General features: G+C 50.7%; 2 protein-coding genes and 1 pseudogene across 3 annotated transcripts; all 3 read right to left on the bottom strand.

Annotated features, from left to right (window-relative positions):
• Positions 1-4,955: 4,955 nt before the first annotated feature.
• Positions 4,956-7,328, bottom strand: LOC123076499 (uncharacterized; annotated as a pseudogene).
• Positions 7,329-11,648: 4,320 nt separating this feature from the next.
• On the bottom strand, positions 11,649-12,353 carry LOC123075420 (uncharacterized). Its single transcript, XM_044498027.1, has 2 exons — positions 12,312-12,353; positions 11,649-12,206 (listed from the first exon to the last, which is right to left on the bottom strand). Exons 1-2 carry the CDS (start codon positions 12,351-12,353, stop codon positions 11,649-11,651), a joined length of 600 nt encoding a protein of 199 aa, XP_044353962.1.
• Positions 12,354-16,530: 4,177 nt separating this feature from the next.
• Positions 16,531-20,539, bottom strand: LOC123075421 (uncharacterized). 2 transcript variants are annotated; one of them, XM_044498029.1, is made up of 4 exons: positions 19,730-20,526; positions 18,951-19,029; positions 17,313-17,377; positions 16,531-16,817 (listed from the first exon to the last, which is right to left on the bottom strand). In XM_044498029.1, the coding sequence occupies exons 1-4, from the start codon at positions 20,062-20,064 to the stop codon at positions 16,793-16,795; spliced, it is 504 nt and encodes a 167-aa protein (XP_044353964.1). In that variant the 5' UTR covers positions 20,065-20,526; the 3' UTR covers positions 16,531-16,792. The 2 variants fall into 2 exon arrangements, with proteins under 2 accessions (XP_044353964.1, XP_044353963.1); XM_044498028.1 differs by lacking the exons at positions 16,531-16,817; positions 17,313-17,377 and having other exon boundaries at positions 18,715-19,029; positions 19,730-19,898; positions 19,995-20,539.
• Between the last annotated feature and the right edge of the window lie 283 nt (positions 20,540-20,822).

Raw genomic sequence — 20,822 nt, forward strand, 5'->3', positions numbered from 1 at the left:
ATCGAGGGTACCCGTAAAAAATTACGAAGATGGAGCTGCCTAGAGGGATGACTAGTCAAAAGAGATGCTTGGCCAATGTGAGAGATGGGCATACCTACACCATTGGCGGTGTGAACCTGATCGTGTCCGTAGTAGGGCTGGTAGGTGGAGAGTTTGTTCAGCTCGTTCATCATGTGATCTGTGGCGCCGGTGTCCATGTACCAGGCTGGATCAACAGGGTAGGATGGTGTGTATCCCTGCTCGACGCGCGGGTCCTTGCCTTTGGCGGCGATGTGGGCAGCTGGGGCGGCAGCGATGTGGGCAGCCGGGGCGGCGGCGGGAGGACCAAAGTCTGCCATGGAAAACCGGCGCTCGTTGCCCTTGCCGTCGTTGCCGATGCCAAGGAAGCTCCTCTGAAAGCGGTGGTGACACTTGGAGGCGACATGGCGTTCACGACCACACAGCTGGCACACCACCCTAGTGTTAGGGCCCCCACCTAGGGTCGATGCAGGGGACGGGATGACCTTGCCAGGTGATGAGGCAGGGGGGTGCTGACCGCGAGAAGCCCAGAAGGCCGCCGGTTGGGCGGTGATGGTGGCGGAGGAGCGACGAGCCTCGACGCGTTGCTCGGTGAAGAGCAGGCGTGAGTAGAGCTCGTGAGGAGGCATCGCTGGCTTGGCGTTGCGAACGGCCTCGATGAGATTGTCGTACTCAGCGTCGAGGCCTTTGATGACGAAGTCAGCGAACTCCTCGTCGCTAAGCGGCCGACCAATAGAGGTGAGCGTGTCCGCCAGCACCTTCATCTTGTTGAAGTAGGCCGTGGCGGAGGAGTCCAACTTCTTAATGTCCGCGAGCTCACTGCGAAGGGCCATCGAACGGGATGTAGAGACCTGGGCAAAGGTGTGCTCCAGGGTTGTCCAAGCGTCCATGGAGGTGGCGGCGAAGAGACAGAGGCCGGTGACCCCGTCGCCGAGGGAACCCTGGATGGCAGAGAGGATCGCCTGGTCCTGCTGCACCCACATACGGTGTTCCGGGTTGATGGTCGGGCCGTGGACGGTAGGGATGACTTGCGGAGGACACGGTAGCGAACCGTCAACAAACCCTAGGAGAGACCAGCTGCGTAGCAGCGGTAGGACCTTGGCGGGCCAGAACAAGTAGTTATCCGGCGTGAGTCAGATGGCGATCAAGTTGTCGAAGTGGAACGGTCCGGTGGGCGTGATGGCGCCAGCAGCAGGGACGGTGGACGGCGGAGCCGCGACAGGAGCCACAGCCGCGACCGATGCCGCGGGTGGCGCCGCGGGCAGGGACGGGATCGCGGCCGCAGGCAGAGTCGCAAGCGAGGCCGCGGGTGGCACCGCGGGCGGAACCTCCCCCGAGGTCGCCGGGAGGACGACAAGTGTCGAGGAAGAGGCCGCGGGTGGCGCCGCGGGCAGGATCGCCGTCATGGCGGCGGAGGTTGCAGGCGACGGCGGCGAGATTGGAGCTGAGAACATGGAGCCCACAACGGTGGTGCCGAAGAACTGGGGCACCGACGGAGCCAGGGGCGAGGTGGTAGGTTGAGGAGGGCGGCAAGCGACGCGGGGATGGACCCGGAGCTGGCGGCGCCCGAAGCGGATGCGGTCATGGCGCCGCCGGCGGCGGCCCTAGGGTTTAAGGTTTTTGGCACGGCGGCGGCGGGTGGGGTGTAGGACCTAGGTTAGACTCGATACCATGTAAACGTAGGTTTTGGGGAACTGACTCAACCCTTTATGGGGTGGCCTATCACATATATATATAATGATGACATACAAGTTCTATACCAATATGGTATGGATTACACAGTAGAGCTACAATACGAAGTCTAACAAACACCTCTTCCTTGGACCCATGAGACGCTTCACCTCAGAAATTACCATGGCGTACTGAGGCCGATCTTGGTCTCGGGCATTGATCATCTGTACTGCTTGCAGACTGTCACTCTCGACGATGATCGGCAGTTCCGTCCATTAGTGAGCAAGGGCTAGGCCTTCCATGCAACCGGCGAGCTCCGCGTGCAAGGGGTCCGGACACGACCACAAGGACCTACACGCAGAGAAGAGAATGGCCCCATCATGGCCACGTAACACCATACCTGAACCTGCACTCCCGTCCTCATGTGAGTATGAGCCATCAACGTTGAGTTTAGCCCATCCGGCCAGTGGAGGGCTCCATCTGCGTACATTTTTCACACCAGCGTCCACATGTGATATAGGCTGCTCCGCTCCTTCCTGTTGTACCACTATCTTCCCTTTGTCCCAGTTCCCTGACGGAAATTGCTGGATACCCAACAGTGAGGTAACGTAGCTCTGTAGGAACCTATGAGAAACTTCCAAGGGCGGCGCCGGCTTCTGATGTTGGATTTCGTTGCGCACGAACCAACGCCTCCAGAACAGCATAAGAACTCGGAGCCGGACCCCTCGTTACAGTCCGCAATGAGGTTCAGGAACCACTCCGGTCCAGTGTTGCGGACTGCTTCGATGTCTGGGATTCTCCATACTTGCGCCATGGCTTGCCATATATCCACCGCTCTCGGACACCTACAAAACACATGAAATGTGTCCTCACGCTCGAAACCACACAGCGGGCATATATCAGTTAATTCCATATGGCGATCAACTTTATTAGCCCATGTCGCTAGAGAATTCGTAGCCATCCGAAAACACGCACCTTTGGAGGAACAGGGCACCTCTATAATAATGCCCAGACGACACGTCGCCCATCCAGTGCCCTGCTCGCTCCGACTGAAGAGGGACGCATCTTGTCCTCGAGCGCCAGCCGGTACATGCTGCATACAGTAAAGACGCATGTACGTTCAGGCCCCCATGCGAGGAAGTCATCGCCAAGCCGTGGGGAGGCCTTAATCTTCATGATCTCTTGGACGTCAACAGGCAAGAAGAATTGGCGTAGTAGGTTCCCCGCCATGCCCCATGTTCATTAAGGAGCTCACTGACTCTGCGAAGTCGGCATCGCCCTTGCTGCTAGATGGGTGGCCGACCTGTAGGATGCAGTATCCATGAGTCTCGCCATATTCTGACTGAATGCCCGTTTCCTATTCGCCATACAAGGCCTTTTTTTAACAGCTCCAGGCCATGCACTATGGATTGCGAAGTTTGTGATGCATTGGTTGAAAATACTGTGTCCTCTAGACGACCATTTGGGAAATAGCGTGCCCTCAAAATTCGTGCACACAAGGTCGCAGGATTCACCAATATACGCCATGCTTGTCTCGTCAGCATAGCTTGGTTGAACATTCGGAAATCCTTGAACCCCATACCACCACATGATTTAGGTTTCAGAAGATAATCCCACGCCTTACAGTGCGTCTTCCGCTTCCCTCTATAAGCGCCCCACCAGTAACTCTGAATCATGCGTGAGAGATCATCACAAGTGCTTCTCGGGAGCTTGAAAATACTCATAAGGAAGGTCGGAAGAGCTTGCACAATTGCCTTGATGAGCACCTCCCTTCCAGCTTGGGACATCAGCTCCCCCCACTGAATGATTCTCTTAGTTAGTTGCTGCTGGAAGTTTTGCAATTTTCCTCTAGAAAGGCGACCACTTGGGGTCGGAAAGCCCAAATACTTCTCCTCAAAGCTAGCATTTGCCACCTCCAAAGTGTGCATCACGTCCTGTTTATTGGCCTCGGAGCATGTTGGGCCAAATAAAATTGAGCACTTGTTTGGGTTAATAAACTGGCCAGTAGCTCTAGCATACCTTCCTAGTGCTAATTTCACTTGGTTCGCTTCAGCCTCATTAGCACGGAAGAACCTCGCTGACCAGTGTCGCTGAAAGAACCTCGCTGGAAACCCATCCGGTCCCGGCGCCTTCAAGGGCCCTATTTGGAACATGGCGTTGGAGATCTCCTCCTCTGTGAACTCCTTACACAGCTCAACATTCATATCCAAAGAGACCTTAGGTTGGGTCAGCTGTAGCACGTCTCCTGGATCAAGAAGTGGGTCAGCTGTAAATAAATTCTGGAAATAATTATTAACCATTTGCAGCATCAAGTGCTGTTCAGTATGGACAATTCCCTGCTCATTTGTCAGACCCTTGATCCTGTTTTTCCTAGCCCTCTAAACAGCTTTACGATGGAACATTTTAGTGTTCCGATCACCTTCTTTAAGCCATTCAATTCTCGACCTCTGGAGCCAGATCATCTCCTCCTTATAGAGTAATTCGTTCATTTTGTCCCTCTCCATTCTTATCTCTCTCTGGTCTGCATTCATATTGGTTAACTCCTCTAACCGGGAGCGAGATTTTTCCAATTCTCGTGTAACATTACCAAACGTTTTATTGCTCCGAGTATGCAGATCAGCCATTACAGTAGCTAGAGCCTTCCGAACATCACTCAAGTTTCTTTTCGTACCTTTGCTTGTCCAGGAATTAGCAATGATGGCCTCCAACGCCGGCGATCTTTCCCACATCAGTTCGTATCTCCGACCATTAGGAGGCCTCCGGTCTTGTTCCAGTGAGCACTTGAGAAGAAGAGGGCAATGGTCCGACACCGGCGAGACCAAATGAGACATGAAGGTGTGTACAAACATGTCCCTCCATTCGTTGGAGGCCACTGCTCTGTCCAAACGCACTTGGACATTTGCTCGGCCGGCCGCTCCGCCTGTTATCATATGTGAACAGATGACCTGAAAAACCAAGATCAGTGAGACCACAAGCTTCTAATGAATCCCGAAAATTCAACATCTGCCGGTAAGCACATAATGTTCGCGATTGGGCGAGGCAGAGTAACACTGAAGTCTCAGTCCATTTCCATTTTCAATGAATTTAACAGATTTAATCAGCAGGCAAGGTAAACTGACTCAATCCCTATATAACAAACAAAATAAGGGATAACTGACTGAAATAATCCGGCAAAAAAAGAAGATGACTGAAATAGTAACTGGATGAATCTGCTCGAGATTGGGTGGTGCTGTGCTGCTAGTCTTGCGTACGTTTTCCAAAGTGCCCTACAGGTCCGGAAACTCCGGCAGGACACAGGGCCTCACGTCCGCCCACGCACAAGGGGCACGTCGTCTTGTTGCAGAACCACGTGGAAATGGACCCGCGGTTGGAACGCGTGCTTGCAGTGAGGCAGCTCCCACGGCGGGCTCTCCCTCCAGGCTATCCAGGCAGATCGGGCAGTCGTCGTCCGTCTCGATGCCAATCGCTGCCCGGCTCCCTCTCATTGCAGGCCATTAGGAGAGTAAATTTGCACAAAACCACCGCTTTAAAAGCTAGATTTGCGAAAAACATTATAATTTTCTTTTTTTCAGAAAACACCACGTCTATTGTAATCTTTTTGCAAAAAACACTGATTGGCGGATCGGGCTGAGTTAAGTGAGTTTATGACAAATGAGGCCCGCCAGTCAGGCTGACGTGGCACCAATTTCTCATACCCGTTACATGAAAACGTTTGCTGGACCATGAGGCCCCGCTTCTCAGCCTAGCAAGCCTCTCTTGGGCATTTCATCGAACAATTTGCGTGCGTTCATAGGCCGGCGGACAAAGGCCGCCGTCGCAAGGCTCAGCCAGGCGACGAAGGTCAAGGACGGTGGCGCCGGGATGCGGTGGCCATGCTCAAGGATGGCACTGGCGGCATGGCGGGCAGCGAGGCACGGCGGGCGCGGCAGCAGCGAGGCGCGACAGGAGCGGGCATGCGCGGCCGCAGCGAGGCGCGGCGAGCAGCGTGCACGGCAGCAGCGGGAGCGGCGCGCGTGGACGCGGCGAGCAGCAGCGGCTCTGGACGTATTGGTCCAACGACGGAGGTGAGCATCAGTTTTTTCTTTTTTGTTTCAATGACGGGTGGACCCCACGGGGCCACACATGATGATAGCCAACGTCGCAGTTACTTATGATGTGCCACGTCAGCCTGACTGCCTGACTGGCGGGTCTCATTTGTTATAAACTCACTTAACTGAGCCTGATTCATCTATCAGTGTTTTTTGTAAAAAGATTACAGTAGACATATGATGTTTTTTGCAAAAAAAATGTATTATAATGTTTTCACAAACCTAGCCTTTAAAGTGATGGTTTTGTGTAATTTACTCCCATCAGAAGGGCTTATTGTTGTATATGATCCGGAGGTGCACCTTCATCGCGAAGCAGAAGGTGAAGCCGTCGTTGGCGTCGTCGCCGCGCGCCACGCGGACGATCTGCCGCACGATGTCTGCGGGCACGACGGAGTCCCACTCGCCATCGGCGAGGTGGAGCGACCGGAGCTGCGGCAGCTCCGCCAGCATACAGCGGACGGCCCTCGGCAGGCGCTGTCCGCCTCTGGAGCGCAGAGAGGTCGCCCGACGGGAACGTCGTGGTGGAACCGTTGCCGGCCCCCGATGTACTTCTCCCGGAGCACGTCCGGGCGCTGGCCGCTCCTGCGGAACTCCAGCGACTGCTTCACGTTGCACGTCACGCGCATCGCAAACCGGTAGCCGGCTTCGGCCAGCGCGGGCTCCTCAGAGAAACAGATCATGGTCGGCTCAAGCCGACGCTTCACTCTTGCCCCCGCGCGGCGGCGGCGGCGTGCATCGACATCGACGTTTGCTGGCAAACACGGATCTGGAGGGCAAAGCTGCAGATGTTTGCGAATGTGGTATTGGTAATTGGGGCCGGCGGTGGCGCTATTGTAGCCAACGGTTGGGCGGCGTGGTGCGCGCGTAGGGTGCCACCCCGCTGGAACCATTCTTTGGTAGTAAATGAAACCAAACCAAAGCTGTCGCGGTTTCACACTGATCGGCTACTCTCACCCCAATGGGCAATGCTGTCGGGCCAGCTTTCACCTCAAGCACAAATAATTTGGCCTGCCATTTGCGCGGCCCATTAGCAATATTATAAAAATTGTAATATTTTTAGTATTTGCTCTAATAAAGGACATACAAGAAATGACAAGACAAGAGAAAAGGGTTAATCAAACTCATGGTTTTGTTCATATAGCTTGTCAGATTGGTTCATTTATACTTAAAAATTTATCTGTGTTGCTAGTGAAAATGTTTTGGAAAATAAAAAATAAGATAAAAGTATCTGGGGTATATGTCATACTATTTCTCATTCTAAATTTAAAATTGTATGTGCATGCTGAATAAGGTGTACACAGTTGTGATGTGTCAAAACAAATCATGCAATTTTTGAAAAGTTGTTCCAACATGGGAAAAGTGGGATACATGGGGCGATGTGATTCTACTAGATCTGTTCTCCGCAGGGAAAATTTGCCGATGTCACAGTCATCAACATCAATGCAACATGGGGATCACCTCCATCTCCGCGATCTTCACTACGAACGCCATCTCCATCTCCATCTCCATATTCACATGATCCATGTTCAATTGGTGTATATCGAACCCCATAGTTACTTCCTAGTGTTAGTTTGCTAGTTGATATAAGGGGTTTTATACTTTTGTTGAACGTAAGGTTTATACATTCAAAAGCCCATGCACACCCTCATGTTTAAGTGTGAGTAGTTCATAGCATTCTAGAGGACATGATACAACCCTACTTAATGAGTTTCATATGAATTTGCACTAGAATTGTGGTTTGCATAATTGTTATGTTGTGGTTCTTGATATTATATATGAAAGCATCGATTGCATGCTACTTCACCATATTTGGTCCTAGAAGAGAAATCTATCTCAAAATGAATTAACAAGGGGAAACCATTTCCAGAATCTTGAATACAGAACATAGGGGATAAATAGAGACCCTAGCTAGTGACGTGGTTAGGCTTTTGAATTTCAAATATAGTCGAGTTGGCCATTGAAAATTTAATATTAAGAACAAATGTGTCGACGGTTTTGCAATATGTTGAACATAGGTTCCACTCACATGATAATAAACAAGTCACACGTTAAAAAAGGACTAGAAATCTAGAAAGTAAGAGCCGATGTCAATGAGAACAATTAGTAATTATAAGTGTGCTCACTAGCTTATTCCACAGAAAAATTAATGATTGGCTCTCTCTGAAATTTATTTACTTTACCCAAGGTTGTCAAAATCACGATTTTAAATTGATCGGAGCTCCATTGGTAGGATCGCAAATCATAAAATCTTAATTATTAGGGTCGTATAAACATAAATTGTATGACCTAAAATTGTAGAATCAGAGCGGTTAGTCTGGATCGTAAAGTTGTAGAAACGTATAACAGAATCACGATTCTGCAACCTTGCCTGTTATTTATTTATTTACAACTATCCTACAATATTAAAGAAAATACTACTATCATTTGCATTTATTCCAAGATATTACCAGAAACCAATTCCCATGCTCTTCTCATTGGCTTCAACACTCTTACGTATTGAAAAAACTACTACCATCCCTACACTAGTGGATATCCCACCCATGCGGCTGCTGCGACAGGTCCTCGGACCTCCGCCTATCCATGTGTTGGCCCTTATCCATCCCTTCATTATAGCAAGGAGGACGGAACTGAAAGCGCCCCATAATGCAATGTGTTGGCCCGTGTCCATCCCTTCGTTGCGGCAAGGAGGACGAAACTGAAAGCGCCCCCATAACGCAACAAACTTTGTCGCCCGAGTGCATCCTAACTTAAGCTTGATGCTAACCACCTTCCTTGCATCGGTGTTTGCCGACAGATGAGGTGGCAGATGATTTTGCCATGTGTGTGTGTATGAGAGAGAGAGAGATGAGAGAGAGAGAGAGACGGAAGAGAGAGAGAGATGGCGGAGAGAGAGAGAGATGGCGGAAAGGACCTGCGGCGGCAGCGCGAGGAGAATAGGGCGCGGCAGCGGCAAGAACCTGTGGCGGCCGCGGGGGGACGAAAGCTAGGGCTAGGATCGGAACCTATCTGATACCATATAGTTTGACAATGGAACAGACGGGTATTGAACAAGTGCAATACACACGTATATATGATGTACAAGATGGCCACGTCCTCAAACTATACAAGAAAACATGAGGTGGGCTTGGTGAAGAAAACAATCTATACATGCAATATCAAGTATTCAACAGTCCAGACGTGTTTTGTCATCTAACGTTGTCCTATATCCGTCTGCGGGCTGGTCCGGACATTTTTTTTCACAACCTAAGACAAGTTTGGAGGAGCTTTGCGGAAGTTGGTGAAGAAAACAATCTATACATGCAATATCAAGTATTCAACAGTTCAGACGTGTTTTGTCATCTAACGTTGTCCTATATCCGTCTGCGGGCTGGTCCGGACATTTTTTTTTCACAACCTAAGACAAGTTTGGAGGAGCTTTGCGGAAGTCCGAATATCATTCTAGTCAATCACAAGCCACCATGTACCCTTCTCTGTCCAGAGCCCGGAAGGCTGTTGCTAACTAATCTTTTGGCTTTGCATTGGCGTTTGGCGGAAGGTTTTGAAACCTCATGGTTGGCGGAAGCAACTTTATTTCATTTTTCAACTACTAATCCATGCATTAGTAGTGCTTCCGCCCAACACTCACTCTGATTACTATGTGCTTCTACGTGACATTTTACATGCATGCGCGAGTGCTTCCGCCAACACTTGAAGGCTTCCGCCAAAGTGCATTTCATTTTTCTTCTTCAAGTGAAACAAAGCTACTAATAATTAATCCATGCATTATCATAGTGAGTCATGCATTCAAGTGTGGCGGAAGGTCATAGATATTTGGCGGATTTTAAAAAGAACAAGGGAAACATTTGCGGGCAGGGTTGGATAGCCATATCAATTGTCCCTGGATTGGTCCCTGGTCCGTGGGCGTATACGGTATCCGGTTTGAAGTTTTTTTTCTTTTGCGGGGATCCGGTTTGAAGTTCAACGTTGGAGATGCCTTATACTTTTTTGAACTGAAACCATAGAACAATTGTTCTACGGTATATTTTTATTATATAATAAAATATTATACAAAAAACAAAGCTAAAAAATTAAAAAAAAAATTGAGCCAACCAATGCCTGCTCTAGGGATCAACATAATTAAATTAAAGATTCTGTTCTATCAGGAATGGATCATTTCAGCCTTGGTTGCTTTTTCTCTTATGTCAGTAGCTTGCAGCCCTCTTTCAGACAATGCTTCCAAGTTCTGTGAAAGTCGATCCCCCACAAAACCAAAATCTATAAAGTCAATCACGAGGCATAGCTTGTAAGCATATGCACGCATCAAAATAAGAACCTGGATAGACTCTCTCTCTCTCTCTCTCTCTCTCTCTCTCTCTCTCTATCGTGAGTGCACGCAGACTACGTACATCTGATCCTGCAAGGCTCCCACGACATGTCAGGATTCGACGAGGCGGTACTATATATACCAGTAGTAATAGTGGAGCCAGTGTTAAGCCCAGCCCAAGTCCATAATTTCCATTTTGATCGAACTTATAACAGATACTAATTTCTCAAGTCTGGGATGGAGAGACCCTGAAGCTTTCTTTCAACAGATGTGTTGACGAAAACTTCCTTAGTAGATGGTATGACCTAATCCAACTGATTGCCGCTAAGAAACCAAACAATGAGGAAGATCACCCCATTTGGGCGCTTGAATCTTCTGGGGTGTACAGTGTGAGCTCCTTCTATAAAATGATTAACTGGGGTGGGATTTCTACCCCTCTGTGGAAGAAGTTTTTGGAAAATCTTGGTTCCACATAGATACCTGGTATTCCTATGGTTAGCTATTACAATAAAATCCTCACCAGAGACAATCTTGGCAAGAGACGTCCTGTTAATGATGCGACATGTCTTTTTTGTAGTGAAAATGAAACTGTACAACACCTGTTTTTGGCTGTGTGGTTGCTGATAATATTTGGAATGATGTTGCTGAGATTTTTGAATTCCAAAAGCCGAAAAACATGTTTGAGCTCTCTACCCTCTGGGACACTAATAACAAGAAAAGTGTGATTGGCATTGCTTGTGTTGCTACCATTTGGAGCATTTGGACTATGCGTAACGATATGTGTTTTCAGGGCATGCCGTGGACAAGTACCCGTGCAATCTTGAGAAGAACCTGTTCGCTACTCCATCAGTGGAAGATCCTTTGTGTGGGAGATCAGTCGGTGCTGCTATGACGCTGTCTCTGGTCCTGGACCGTCGAAAAGGAGAAGTGCTGCGGATAGCTTGGACAGGGAACTGGGAGGCATGCTAGGAGGCTTCATGCTGAAGGCACACACGGGGTAAAACAGGGCGTCACGCTTCTTGTTCTACTCGTCAGTAGTGCTGCAGTCTGTTATTCTGGCTTATGTCTCGCCATACCGTTGCTTTTGTGCGATGAGGATGTAACTCCCTAAACGTTTCTGATTCTGCTACCCTAGCTAGATCCGAGAACTTTAAACTGTCGACCTGGGCTTTGTGCCCCGTTTTAAAAAAAATGGGGCAGGGGGAAACCCCTTTCGAAAAAAATACTGATTGACTGAATCGCTAACCAAGAAGGGATAACAGGCTGAAATGATGACGACTTTACAATATTTCGACGAACTTATAACAAATACTAACTGACTGAATCCCTAACAAAGAAGGGATAACAGGCTGAAATGACGACAACCTTACAATATTTCAACGAACTTATAACAAATACTAACTGACTGAATCCCTAACAAAGAAGGGATAACAGGCTGATGAAATTACGACGACCTTACAATCTTTCAACGAACTTGACAGATAACTGACTGAATCCCTAACGAAGAAGGGACTCGGTACTGCTGCTCTGCTGGGCCTCGAGTCATAGGCCTCTCCACCTCCTGTGCACTACAGAGCAAGAAACTCCGGCAGGGCACAGAACCTCACGTCACAGCGGCAAATTGGGCACGTTGTCGCCTTGCAGAACCACATTAAAATGCACCTGCGGTGGAACGTGTGCGGGCACCTCGGTGGCTGCACGGCGGGCTCTCCCTCCAGGCCCACCAAGCAGATCGGGCACTTGTCCGGCCTGCCGCCGCCGCCGAGCTCCCTCTCCTTGCACGCCATCAGGAGGGCCCGCTCGTCGTATATGAACTGCCGGTCCACCTCCATCTCGAAGCGGAAGGTGAAGCCGCGGGTGGCGCCGTTGCCGCACGCCACGCGGACGATCTGTGGCACCACGTTAGCGGTTACGACGTCGTCCCACTCGTCCTGGGTGAGGCGGAGCGCCCGGAGCTGCGGCAGTTCCGCCAGCATCCTGCGCAGCGCCCGGCGGCAGGCGCCGTCGCTCTGGAGCGTGGAGAGGTCTGTGACGATGAACCTGTTGCCGTAGCTGCCGTAACGCCCGAGGTACGGCTGGTCCGTCACGAGCGGGGGCTGGCCGCAGCGGCGGAACTGCAGGGACCGCTTCACGTAGCACCACACGAGCACCGCGAACTAGTACCCGACGTCGGCCGGCGCGGTATCCTCGGAGAACCAGATAGCGGTTGCCTCGACGCGGCGCATGACTACTGGGCCGCCGGCGGCGGCGGCGGCGTGATTGGACATCGCCATCGTTCACTACACCGGATGGCAACCTGGGATGTGGAGTGGCAAAGCTGCAGATGGTTGCGAATCGCGGTGGCGCTATTTGTAGTCGCGGCCGGGCGGCGCGTGAGCGTACCGTGACTTTCAGTAGGAGAAGGTTCCGCGCGGGAAATTCGTATTAGCTAGGAAACGAACGCGCCGCAAATGTTTTCATTTTAGGAAACGAACGCGATGCAAATGGTTTTCATTTTAGGAAATGAACGCGATGCAAATGTTTTTCATTTTAGGAAACGAACGTGCGGGATGCTGCCCAACCATTCTCCGTTTGACACGGTGTCGGTGTACAAAAGTAGGGGCTCTTTTTTACCCCTCTACTTGTGCATGGGCAGTCAGAGCCGCGCCTCTGGCCGCACTTAGCAGGGCAAAAGGAGGGGTCCGAAGCACAAGACGGGCAAAGCAACGTCAAGACCAGAAACACAAAGAGCAATAGGGCGATGTGGACTTCCCGGGCAAGATCCTTGCCGGGGCAACTCGCCCGACGCCAGCAAGAGCGTGCCACCCTTGAGCCCACGGGTTCCATCAACCACATTGGAGCCAAGGCTTGGGAGGCACCTCTGTGGTGGCATGCAGATCTTTGTCAAGATCATAAACACACAAGATCAGATGAGGACCAGAAGACGGCGACCCTCGGCAAGATCCTAGCCGAGGAAACCCACGAGATACCCGGCAAGACCCTTGCCGGGGACGACCACGATGCCGCGACAAGACCCTTGCCGGGGCTCCGGCAAGGCCCTTGCCGAAGACACCTACGGGGCCGCAGCCAGGCCCACGTCTGCCAAGACTCCACCGCCGTTCCCATGCAGCTGCCAGCCCGACCAGCTGGGCAGGCACCTCCGTGGCGACATGCAGCTTCCAGGCCAGCTTGGCAAACACTTACGTGGTGGCATGCAAATCTTCGTGAAGACCTTACCACCACGCCATCTTAGCAGCTTGCCAACCTACGGCGCTGCACGCCTTGTTGGCCTGGACGCGTGTCGGAGCAAGACGGAGCGGCAACGGATGGGACGGGCCTCGTTGCCGTCCCCAATAAAGCAACGGGACACCTAAGGGGCACATTTAATGCGCCTTGTCCCGTAATGACAGGCGATAAGCTTGTGTACTGTACACCTTTCCACCTCCTGTGTGCCACTGTGGCAACCCCTTTTGTCTATAAAAGGAGGCCTGAGGCGACCAGGAGAAGGATTCAGATCTTTTGGACTAGACACGCACGGTAGCTAGTTCAAGAACTCAAGAATATTCAAATACAAACACCAAAGCAGGACTAGGGTTTTATGCATCCTCGCGGCCCGAACCTGGGTAAACGATCCTTGTGCTGGCTCCTAGACCTGCTCTTCGCACAACCCCGCGCCCACCAACCGTAGAAGGGATCCCAGTGATCCCATAGGTGTCGTTTCCACCGACATCTTCGGCGCGCCAGGTAGGGGGCGCAGTTGTGAGAATCTGGTCTAGCACTTCTTGATCACCATGGCTCCCAAGAAGAAGACGATCACGGCGATCGGTTCGTCGGGAGCCGAACGGCCCATACCAGTGCGGGCGAGTGGTGAGGCGGTCGTGGCCAGAAGCCGAGGCGCGCCCCGCGAACACCCACATCGCTCCGGCAGTCAAAGCCGGGCGAGCGGCCTCGTTCGTGCGCGAGACGACGGTCCGCACGCCGCCAGATCCAAAGACGGAGCAGGGCCCCCCGCAGGCGGCGCGGGGCCCTCCAGGGGCGGCGCTGTGCCACCTACGGGCGGCGCGGCGACCTCCAAAACGCCTACGCCGGCGCCCACGACGCGCTCCTCCCAGGTTGCACGCGATGAGCAGCGTCACCACGCCGGTGACCCTGGGCTCCGCCGCGGGAAGAGTCCTGCGCTTCATGCGCGGGACGTAGAAGGTCAGCATGCACGCCGAGATGCTGGCGAAAATGACGCACCGCCGCCGGGCCGTGATAAAGCTTCTTCTAACGTGGTTAGAAGTCGGAGCGCGTCATGGTCCACGCACCTTTCGCCGCCACCCACGCCAGTCGAAGCCTTGGCGCGCGCGCAGTTGCTCCTCGACATTCCCCTTGCTGTGGAAAAGCTCGACGAGTGGAGAGCCACCATACGGAGCCTCGTCGGCGTTGCCAACAAAGATGAGCCGCGACCAGCGGGGCCCTTTGGCTGGCGCTCCGTCGAGGCCACCGCATGCCAGTGGTGGAAGGACCGGAGGTGCTGCGGCCACGGTGCACTCTCCTCCGCCACGCCAGCCACCGCGGGTGCCGGTCCGTCGTGATGACGCTTGTGATAACATTTCCATAGCGTCGTCCGACCCACGAACCCACCGCGATCAGCGCGAAGTTCTTCGGGAGGGAGCCCATGAAGACGCTCGAACCACCATCGAGCGTCGGCGCGATGCGCGCCACCAGTCAGACAAGTGGGCAGGGCCCACTATGGACCACCCAGCACCAGGGGGTTCTGGCGGCCTACCCTACGAGGTGGGTTGCCCAGCCTTTACCCGTGAGCTGCGGCAGTTCCAGTGGCCCTCCCACTGCACGTTCAAGCCCGACGTCGGCGAGAAGTACAACGGCAAGACCCATCCGTCGGAGTTCCTCAGCATCTACACCATCGCTATGCAAGCTGCTGGGGCACGTGACGATAAGGTGCTTGCCAATTACTTCCCGTTTGCACTTAAACCCAATGTCATGTCATGGTTAATGCATTTGCCGGTGGATTCTATTTCTTCTTGGTCGGATCTGTGCCATGAGTTTGTTGGCGCCTTTATGGGGGGCCACCAAGCTCATGGCCAGGCAAGCGATTTGCATATCATCCCCCAGAAAGAAGTGAACCCTGCGCAAGTACATACAGAGATTCAGCCGGGAGCAGTATAACATCCCCCATGTTCATCCTGTCGCCGTGATCAGCGCATTCCACCAGAATGTGCGCAACCACAAGACGCGTGAAGAGCTGGCGATGAACAAGGTCAAAGACGTGGCCGAACTTTATGTTCTGGCCGATAGGTGCGCTCGGGTTGAAGAGAGGAGGAAGTACCCCGGCGAGGACGCCGGTTGCGAAACCGAATCCACAGACGAGGGCACAGCCACCCCGACGAAGAAGGGCCGGTGCCGCAACAGGAAGCGCAAGGGCAAGACTGTGCTTGCCGTCGAGGGATCCGAGGACACCGGCACTGCAAGAATGCCAAGGCAGACGACCCCGGCAAGGAGATTGCCGGGTGCGCCGCTTGCCAGGCCTTGGCGGCTGCCGACAAGCCATGAGGCTCCGACAAGCAGTACTGCAAGATCCACCGCACCAAGGGCCATGACCTCCAGAACTGTCGACAAGTCGAGCTGCTTGCTGAAAAGCATAAAGCTGAGTATGAGAGGCGAGACAAGGAGAAGGGCCAGGATGGTACCGAAGGATCCGGCAAGAAGCGTGGCGGCCAAGGGGGTCGCCGCGGCAAGGACAGCCAGCAAGAGAGGTGCGCTCGGGGCCGCGACAAGAAGCAGGAAGACGACGATCATGACGAGGATGACGAGTCCGGCGAGCAGGAGTTTCAGAAAGCTACGGAGGCTATGTGCGTCGACGGTGGTGCCTCGCTGCACACTTCCCACCGGCAGCCACTACAAGAAATATGTCAACTTGTGACCCTCACTATTGGTCTCTGAAAGGTCATTGTTTTCCATTTGCGACCTTTTTTTGACCAAAAACAGATGGTCAAAAGCTGGCGGTCGTAAACTGAAATTCACGACCTTCTTCGGGATAAGGTCGTAGACGTTTACGACCAAAACAAAAGGTCGTGGAACCCATGACCTTCTGTTTTGGTCACTGGCTATCTGCCCAGGCCACGTCGGATCCGACGTGGCAATCTGACGTGGCAAAATTGCGACCAATTGAATTGGTCGTTGGTAAGATTCAGCCCGGTCCAATTCGGTGTTCTACGTGGGCCAAGCCCATTAATTCAGCCTTTTATATATTTTTTCCCTATTAATTTTGGTCAGCTACATGGGCCAGGCCCAACATTATAGCCTTTTTATTTTTGGGCTGTAGCCTTTGTTTTTCTTTTTTATGCACCCCAATTGTCAAATTCTGGTAAATAGGTCCCAAATGTGGCGTTTTGGTTCGTGGGACCCTGCTATCAAGGTTATGTTCTTCAGATTTCAATATACCAATATAGAAAACTGACACAATACTTCAAGTAACAGCAAGAAGCAATCTGCTACATCATATAACATACGTACAATGTGATCAGCATCAAGTTTACAATTGGATAACAACTCTACAAGTGTACAGTCTACCACATGATTATCACATGAGCCCTACAAGTGTACAGTCTACCACATGAGTCTACCACATGAGTCTACAAGTGTAGAGTCTACATCATATAACACACATACAAATAGGATCAGCCTAAAGTGCTTCATTACTCCCAGAACTAGCTCCAATGAGCTAGAACTATGCTTCTTCCAACTTCTTTGTCCTGATGCTCGCGAAGAAACATGAAAGGCCAGCATCTGCAAGTTATAGAACAAAATGATTAGGAACAAAATAAAAGTAAATCTGACAGCATATTTACTTTGCAAGGAACCACAACATATTTCTGCAGAAAAAGAACATGTATGCAAACCAACCACCAAACAAATAACGAGCTGGTTCATCTTATACCAGAATAAAAAGAACACCGACAAGGAATAGAAGCATTCCTTGGTTTTCAAGCACACCAATTCATAGACATGATTTGGATATGGAAAAGACAAACATAGCAACAAGAGATAATCATAGAAAGTCGTCCATCCTACTATTCAATAAATGGTTCAGATTTCACCGTAACAAAACACTTAACAAGCTCAACACTTGTATTTTTGCTTGCTGCAATCTAAACAACATCACCACAAGTTCTATGATGCATCCAAACTAGTGAACTTTGTGCATAGATCGGATCGAATCGAAGAGAGAAGGGGAAGGGAAGGGCTACCTTGAGGATCGAATCGAATCAGCCTGCTTCTTCCTGCCATCTTCTTGTGAACAACCTTCTTCTTCCTGCCATCAACAGAAAGCTTTTTAAGAAGTACAACAGGAGAAACGTTTCATACAGCGGAAAGGGGGACTTGATCAACATCCACTAACTTCACAAAAGAAAACACCTATCCAGGCAATAATTTCCCCCTGATTTAATAAGACAGCATGCCCGTTAAAAAAACTAGGCTCATTTACTTCTTCATGGGATTCAGATAAAAAAGGGTTCAAAAAGGGACCTATCCAAGAACCACATGTTAAGATCTGGAGAATGGAGGTAAATTATTTGACCATCGACATTCCGTGATCAAGGTAAACTGTAGCTAACTAGCTGATTGACCAATCAGAAAATGTATAAAGTAACCACCAATGCAACAGATTATGTTCTACTTCTAGCGCATTCATTCATAAGCGAAACATGGTGAACTGGAATCTAGAACTCATCGACATAGGGAGACTTGATCCACATCCAACAAATAGACACGAGCTAGATTTGAGGAAGTCAGTCAAACAAATCTGTAAAAGTAAGCATTCATGCCTGCTGGATTTGTAAGCAATTAGTTGATCCACCAAACGGGAAAGAGCATTGACATCATTAAATTGCAGAAGCAAAACTAACAGCAACCCAAAATCACCCAAATCACTAGTTGATTAGCAACAGACAAGACGCGCGTGCGTGGTAATTCGAAGAAGAAACGGCCCTGCCGACAACAGCGCCGCCCATGACAAGGAGCTGCCCAGTACAATCCACCAATTAGTATACATTACATGACAGGTTATTTACTACTCCATAAGTACATAAGTAGTATTTGTATCAGTACAGCTACACTGGCACGTAGTACAAACATGGTATCTCAGCATTCACTTGTAGGTGGCATCTGTATATACCTAGAGGTTAGCTCATCTTTTTATGTCAAGAATAGAAATCATATAGATTTCCTTGAATAACATAGGAGAAGAAAAATGTTCAGCAAGTATGTATCACAAATTTAATGATGAGACAAGGCTAGATGAAGACATTTTCTAATTGACAAGCACCCAAATATATACAGGCACCAGTTCAGGAAATTTATGACTTGGACAGTGTATTAATAGCAGATATGACGAACTAATGTACTTGTACTTGATCTAGTTGAATACATGCAGAATAAGTTCATGGTATAATTTGAATAGGATCAACAAGCCATTTATGTTGCCTTTCATCCAAATTTGATGTATTTCCATGCTAAGGTGCATACGATTGTATTTCCGTGAGGGGGTTATTTCATATCCCTTAATTTTAATACATTGGCATGATAACATGCTAGCTTTGGCAACATTGAGACAATCAATTAATCTGCACCGAGCAAACATGAATAGGATTGAAGGAATAAATTTTGTTCAGATTCAATTATATATAACACATTCACATCAGATTTAATTGGAAGCAACTTAAACTGCTGCATGAAGGAAACGTCTGTGGACCGCTCCGCCATGTAAACAGCTGAATTTGAATAAATATAAACATGTAACAAAATGGAAATGTTATGATATCTCTGTTGCATGAGTTTTTATCATCAATCGCATCTCGACTCGGTAGATCTACCCGACTTCGTACCCGAAAGTCCCCATCACCAGCGTAGACACATGGCTGTGTCGTCTTCGTGCTGGATCTTGGCCAGACCAAAGTCAGCAACCTGCACAAGACATAAAAAGCCCCATCACGCTCTGAGATGAACATTCAGAATATATCTTCCAAGCACATGTACGCATGCATGTCCCAGTTGAATAAAAGACTTCATTTTAATAGTTGGATTCCGGAGACAATTCTTAGTGCTTCAAATCATTCAGTTATCTGAATTAACAGTATAGAAAAGAATTGAAGATCTCAATGACAGTAGTAATTGGAGGGATAAATCAACACTTGTTCTAAGGACAATAAGATGATTGGTGCCAGGCAGTGTGGGGTCTCATCAGTCACCAAGCTGAACATCAGTGGCTTATCTCCTCTAAAAGTGCAACCTTATTTTGCATCTACACTAGCCCCTAATCGTGCAACAATTTACAGTAATTTGAGGAGTATTTGCTAGGATCATGATGACAATTTTAGATTAAATTGCAGTGTTTGTCATCCACAGTTGTATGGTTCTATCTAGGATTACATAAAAACAGAGAAAACAGGGAACTACCCAGCATCCACGACTAGAGCTAGTAGTAGGAACACATGGTACAGTAGTAGAGCCGCAGCACAACTACTGTCAGCCGGCAAGGCATGCGTTGTGCTACCTACTCATGGTTCAGAGAGCCATCTCGCTGAACCTGAACCTGAATGGTCTTGGCAATCCCTGACAGAACCTGAACTATCAGATGCGCATGATTGGGAGTAGTAGTACGTACAGGAGGATGTTGAGCGGTAGGCCCCTGTCAGCGAAGTCGGCTGCGAAGTTGTGGCCTGGCGCATGGTCTCGGCGGGGGTGAGGTTCCAAGAGGCTACGGCGACGTGGGTGCCGTGCCCCGCGTGCCGCCAGCACCCGCGCCATCTCCACGCAGATCCCGCTCAATGCACCTCCCAGCAGTAGCGAATCCAGTGAGTCCAAGCCAAACGGGGGAGAGAGAGCAGAGAGGAGAGGACCAAGAAAGGGAGAACGGTGAGGAAAAGTACATGTGACTATGGCGGTGAGGCTGGCTGCGGAGACCGAGCGCGTTGCCGGGAGCGGGAGGGAGGAGGACATCAACGTGGGACGCCGGCCAGCCCAAGCCCCGTCGGTGGAGAGCGCCTGCTCGATCCAGATCGAGGTCCTGATTGGCGTGGGGTTGCCTGCGAATCTTGGGGGCGGCTCTGGGCATGGGCTCGATCTTGGGTCGGCCTCGACCTCGTGTACGGTGAGGGTCGTCGATGGTGGCGGTGGGGATGGGGTTGGGGGCGGCGGCAGATCGAGATCTGAGGGAAGGAGAAGGGGGTGGGGTTGGGGCGTGGGCGCGGGGCGTGGGTGGGAGGGAGAAGGGGGCAGCGGCGGCTGGAGTGGGAGGGGAGTTAGGGCGGGACGAGCGCGGCGAGTGAGGCATCAGGGATGGGGTGGCTCGGCGGGCGGAGGAAGAGAGGCGTGGACTCCGGCGCGCGGGCAGCGGAGTGTGGTGGCGCGCGGGCGTGGGCGGCGGGATCTGAATCGGGGGCGGGAGGTAGGTGGCGGCTGCGAGTGGATCTGAATCGGGGGAGAGAGGGGGGAGTGGAGTTAGGGTTTGGGTTGGCCGGTGAGTGAGAGATGTTGGATTCGCCTGGTGTGGACGGTTTAGATCACATAGAGTGGGGTGATCCGTGAGAAGTGTTCTGATTGGTCCGAGAATCTGTGATATAAAATAATTTCCAAGTAGTAAAGATAGAGCTATTTTGTGAAGCAACTATCAAAAATATTTTGCAAAAGGGCATTATACAAATTTTCACTCAAGTTAGACCACATTTTATGGATGAGCACCAATTTGTATGCATTTC

Source organism: Triticum aestivum, chromosome 3D, assembly GCF_018294505.1.
Source record: "Triticum aestivum cultivar Chinese Spring chromosome 3D, IWGSC CS RefSeq v2.1, whole genome shotgun sequence".
Lineage (NCBI taxonomy): Eukaryota > Viridiplantae > Streptophyta > Magnoliopsida > Poales > Poaceae > Triticum > Triticum aestivum.